The sequence below is a fragment of the Myotis brandtii genome, unplaced genomic scaffold (genome assembly GCF_000412655.1).
Source record: "Myotis brandtii unplaced genomic scaffold, ASM41265v1 scaffold460, whole genome shotgun sequence".
NCBI classification, from domain to species: domain Eukaryota; kingdom Metazoa; phylum Chordata; class Mammalia; order Chiroptera; family Vespertilionidae; genus Myotis; species Myotis brandtii.
In genome coordinates, this window is record NW_005367588.1 from 125,804 (window position 1) to 130,790 (window position 4,987).

The 4,987-nt window shown below is 60.9% G+C and overlaps 1 protein-coding gene across 1 annotated transcript in view; it reads left to right on the forward strand.

The window, feature by feature from the left end:
• The window catches only part of CABLES1 (Cdk5 and Abl enzyme substrate 1), a 70,930-nt gene that overhangs the window by 56,552 nt on the left and 9,391 nt on the right, over positions 1 to 4,987 (forward strand). The window contains exons 5-7 of the mRNA XM_005875404.2: positions 1,786 to 1,882; positions 3,110 to 3,266; positions 4,238 to 4,341. Coding sequence (XP_005875466.2) covers positions 1,786 to 1,882; positions 3,110 to 3,266; positions 4,238 to 4,341 — 358 coding nt within the window. The remainder of the gene's footprint in view (positions 1 to 1,785; positions 1,883 to 3,109; positions 3,267 to 4,237; positions 4,342 to 4,987) is intronic.

Genomic DNA, 4,987 nt, shown 5'->3' on the forward strand with positions numbered 1-4,987 from the left:
GGGGGGGGGGGGGGTTGGAGGCCAGCTGCTGGGTTGTGAGCTTCCTGTGGGCACGGCACCTCCATGAAGTGGGGAAGCCTGGACCTCGGAGCCCTCAGGGAGTGTGGTCCCGGCGGGGCCGCCCCCTCCCCCGGGGAGCTCGATCTCTCCTGAGAGCACTTCTGTGGCTCAGGACGCCGTGGAGCTCGTGATGGACGAGCTGCACCTCTGAGTGACCTCACAGTTCTCTGACTGTCCGTGGAGGAGTCTGAAGTCACGGACAGTCACATCCGGTCAATGGGGCGGGGGGTGCACTGACCAGAGTTTGCGTGTGAAGTGCGAAGACTTTAGTGTCAGTTCCAAAGGGGCCCAGACGCTCTGGGCTGGCAGAACTGGCCTCCATGTGGCTGCAGAAAGCAGTCCTGGGAGCAGGTCGAGGTGGGTCTTTGGAAGCTGTTGCTGACCTCACTCCGCATCATAAGATGCGGGAGCCAGTCCATCATGGGAGCCCACAGGCGAGGAGGACTGCTCAGCACATCAGAGGGTCCTGGGTTCCTCCATGGGGGGCGGGCACTCGTCTCTCCTCCCCCCACTCACCTGGCTCCAGGGCACCTCGCTTTCCCATCGATTCCTTTATCATTTTAAACCTGTTCGTTCTTGCGAAACAGCCCCCGTTCTTACAGGAGACAGCCCTGAGCACGGTGCCTCTCCGGCACACAGAGGCAGCAGCTGGAAGGCGGTCCTTCCTGGATATGGCTGCAATTTAGACCCCTGGAGCGTTCAGAACTCCTGCACCCAGGTTGCACCCATGACAACAGAATCAGCATGGCTGGGGTGGGAGCCAGACCGCAGGAGTTTGTCAGAAATCCCCGGTGATTCAAACACACAGCTTAGTGAGAACTACTGTAAGGAGAGGGGACGTGGCCAGCCATCTGCCTACTCTGGGCCTCGTTTTTCTCATCTGTAAAATGGGACAGTAATAGCAACAACAGTCTGATAAGGGCAGCATCAAGAATGAAGGGGCCTGCGGGCGCGGCTCAGTGGTTGAGCGTTGATATATGAACCAGGAGGTCATGGTTTGATTCCCGGTCAGTGCACATGCCTAGTGCGGGCTCGATCCCCATTAGGGGGCAGCAGAGGCAGCTGATCCATGATCCTCTCTCATCACTGATGTTTCTATCTCCCCCTCTTCCTTCCTCTCTCAAATCAGTAAAATTATATATTTTTTTAAAAAGGATGAAAGGGATGGTGTGTGAAAGTCTGTGTCAGGTGTGAAGTGTGCTATGACTGCTTGCTGTTCACACTGGACATTGTTTTATAGGAAGATACTCGTGTTCCAGGTGGCCTGGCAAGGTAGGAGGGTGACTCTTGTGGCGCTGGTTCTCTCATGGCCAGCAGTAAGCCTGAGAGCTGTCCAGGATGAGAAATTCTTTCTCCTCTCTAATAAAGGGGGGGTCGAGAGGGGTCTCCCCAGATTTAAGAAGAAGCCAGCAGCGAGAGCCCAGCAGAGTGTAGTCCCTGTGCCATGACCGTCTCAGAGAGGAGGGACTTGCTGAGTGGAGGGAGGCCGGGGATCCACACTCTGCACCCGCCTTTCTCCCTCAGGCCCTCGTCAGCTGCGCGTCCTTCATGTCAGAGAGGGGGGCGTGGGGGGGCTGCCCTTGAGCCGCTGACCCGGCCCGGCGGAGGGGCGAGGGGAGGCCTGCTCGGTCCCATTCGTCAGCATGACTGGCGCCTCGCGTAGTGAGCATCACAGCACCTCTTTTGGGTGCAAACAGCAGCTTTCCTCTCTGGCTTGTCCTCCAGGGACTTGAAGTCGGACGGAGGGAGACAGTCAGCAGGTGCCGTGAGCCTGAAAGAGGTCGTTGGCCTGGAAGGCGTGGAGCTGGGCGCTGACGGGAAGGTAAGGCTGCCCGGCTCCCGTTGGCGAGTCTGTGCCCAAGCCACAGGGTCAGGAAGCAGAAGAGGGGGCAGGCTACGCACCTTGGTCGAGGGGTGGGGGGCACCTTCCTGGGCTCCCAGCGGGCAGGCGAAGTCCATCGAGGCCGCGATTACATAGCAACACAAGGTTTCCCTGCCTGCATGTGCACACATGTCCACATGCATGCTCTGGGGTGCAGGGATGTGGGTAGTGTGAACAGCAGTAACGGATGGTGCCCGCAAGCCGCCTCCCCACGACTAGACGGGGGTGTCGGCCTCCGACGGAGACCCCAGGCACCAGGGCTGCCACGCCTCTTCCACACGCAACTCACCAGGCTGCGGGGTGACCTCTAGGGTGTGAAGGGTGAATCCAGTCTTTCATGAGCCCCCAAAGCCTGTTGGGGGAGACCGTGCAGGGTGTCCTTGGGGAGACCGTCCCAGTCGTTTGCATGCACAGGACCCCCCGGCACAGCTCCCCCAGGGCCTGAGCCGTGGTCCCCAGGCCGGTGGAGAGAAAGATACATGTGCTGCTTTCTCTTCTGAAGGCTGAGTGTCCACCCAGGAATTGGGGGGGGGGGGGGGTTGCGGGGAGGGACAGAGCGGAGGTGAGCCCCGTGGATGGATCTGCCGCAGGGCACGGGGTCACGTCCCTCGTCAGGGACTCCAGCCGTCGGGGCCTGGAACGCTGCGGGTGCTGGTTCATGGAAAGTAGTGCCAGTCTGTGCCTCACGCAGCCACACCATCCCACAGCGTCTAGGACAGTGATGGCGAACCTATGACACGCGAACTCATTTTTTTGGTTGATTTTTCTTTGTTAAATGGCATTTAAATATATAAAATAAATATCAAAAATATAAATCTTTGTGTTACGATGGTTGCAAATATCAAAAAATTTCTATATGCGACCCGGCACCAGAGTTAAGTTAGGGTTTTCCAAAATGCTGGCACGCCGAGCTCAAAAGGTTCGCCATCACTGGTCTAGGACAACACGTTGTTATCAAACACACATCGGCCGCGTCACCTGAGCGTTCTCACCAGGGGGGTCAGGGACAGCCACAGGCAGCGGTTCTGGCACAGATTTGGCCGGAATAGAAGTCACCTTCCAGGTCCCTGATGTCAGTCGCAGTGGGAGACGTGCAGCGTCGCTGGGTCGGGCGCAGCCTCACGCTGCCCGGGGATGTCCCTCACCTGCCCTTTGTCTTCCTTCCAGACGGTGTCGTACACCCAGTTCCTGTGGCCCACAAACGCCTTGGGAGCCCGGAGGGGCACCATCGACTCCACCTCCTCCTTCTCCCACTTCCGCACCCTGAGCCACCGCAGCCTCTCCATAGGGCGGGCCAGCAGCACCCAGGGGAGCCTGGACACAGGTCTGGGGGCTGCGGCAGGAGGCGTCTGGGGTACAGTGTGGGTGGGTCTCCTCTGTGCAGACGGGAGGGCCGGGTCCCTGAGTGTGAGCTCATCCCACAGGCGACGTGATTGGGCGAGAGGGTTTCAGCCTCACAACCGGCCAGAGGGTGGCCTCTCCAATGAGATGCCTCCGCCCAGCCCCTGAGCGCCCCCGGGGAAACCCCACGCCTCGTGCAGAGGGGGCTGGGCAGGATCCGGCTTCTCGCCACCTCTCTGCGCCTCAGTTACCTCCCTGTTACCTGCTTCTTGCCTACACTTTTCAGTGCTCAAGTTGGGCTTTTCTTCAAATAATTGGGCCAGAAGCCCAGGATCCGGTGTGAGAACACCCCTTGTGGTTCTCCTCGTGGGAGCGGATGGGCTGCGGAAGGAGGCTGGGTGCTTCCTGCTCGGCCTGAGCGGCCCTCTGGGGCTGACGGGAGCTCTCGGTGAGCAGTGCCTCTGCTCGGAGATCCCAGGCGATCGGAGGGCTCAGCCTGTCCAGGTGCTGAGTCGGAAACACTGTCCGTGCTCCCGCCACGCTGGTCCCCAAGTGCATGGGCCTGCTTTGATCCGTGTTTATGTGGGCACAGTAGTCTGCCCAGGAGGGTTCACCCCAAAACGTGCTTCTCACGGGGCCCAGCTGCCAATGACCTGCAGGGTTAGAAACGAGCCTTTCGGCGCCACGTGTTCTGATCCGAGTGTCCCTGTGCTGTTCATGCTCCGGGGTCCTGTGCTCTCGGGTCAGGGAGATTCACACGTCATCGTCATGTGAAGAATCTGGTGCCCCTGTCGGAGAGGACACGCCTCCTTGGCTGCAGAGACCGTGACTACATGTCAGGCAGGCAGGCGACCGAGCTGGTGCCCTGACCAGCCCTCAGTCCCCCGCACGGGCGTTCACCTCTGCGCTGCCCGGAGGCCTGGCCCTGACTGTCCCTCTGCCTGCGGCCCTTAGGCAGCGACCTGGGAGACTTTGTGGACTACGACCCGAACCTCCTGGACGACCCCCAGTGGCCTTGTGGGAAGCACAAGCGGGTCCTCATCTTCCCTTCGTACATGGTGAGTAGCGTGGAGGCGGCAGGCAGGCCTTCCCTCGGCTGCGCTGCCCAGAACGGGGCCCCTTCAGACCCTGCTCAGCCTGGAGACCCTCCAGGTGCTGTGCTGACGGGAGACCAGAACGTGTCCGGTCCAGGGTTCTGCTGGTCACTGGCCTGCACACATCACATTAGCTACCGGCTCACTCGCCAAGCGTGGCATCTGTAGACCCACTGGGAGAGGGTGGGCCACCGGCCGCGCTGAGGTCAAGCCGGCTGGTGGAGTCCTCGCAAGGGTGGGTCTGCAGTGCCCACTGAGCAAACACGTGGCCCGGGCTCAGGGCGACCGAGAAAGTGACGCAGGACAGTGTGGGTGTCACACGCAAGCTGTTTCTCGGGCTTTTCCTGTTTTCCTCTGTGAGTCTGGTTTCGGCTCCTGGCTGACCACCTCCCACCGCTCTGCTCCTGGCGGCCATTCCCCGAGATCAGAGGGTCTGGCAGGGCCCGGGTACTTTCCTGGGGAGACGCGCCAACTGGGAGGCAGGCCGAGCCCGGGATGCCGTGGGGAGAGGCGCGAGGGCTTTCGGGAAACCGCTGCCCCTGGGCTGCACACAGGAATCGGTGGGAGAGCACGGCCAGAGCGCCCTGTCGCCTCCCTGCCGGCCGGGGGG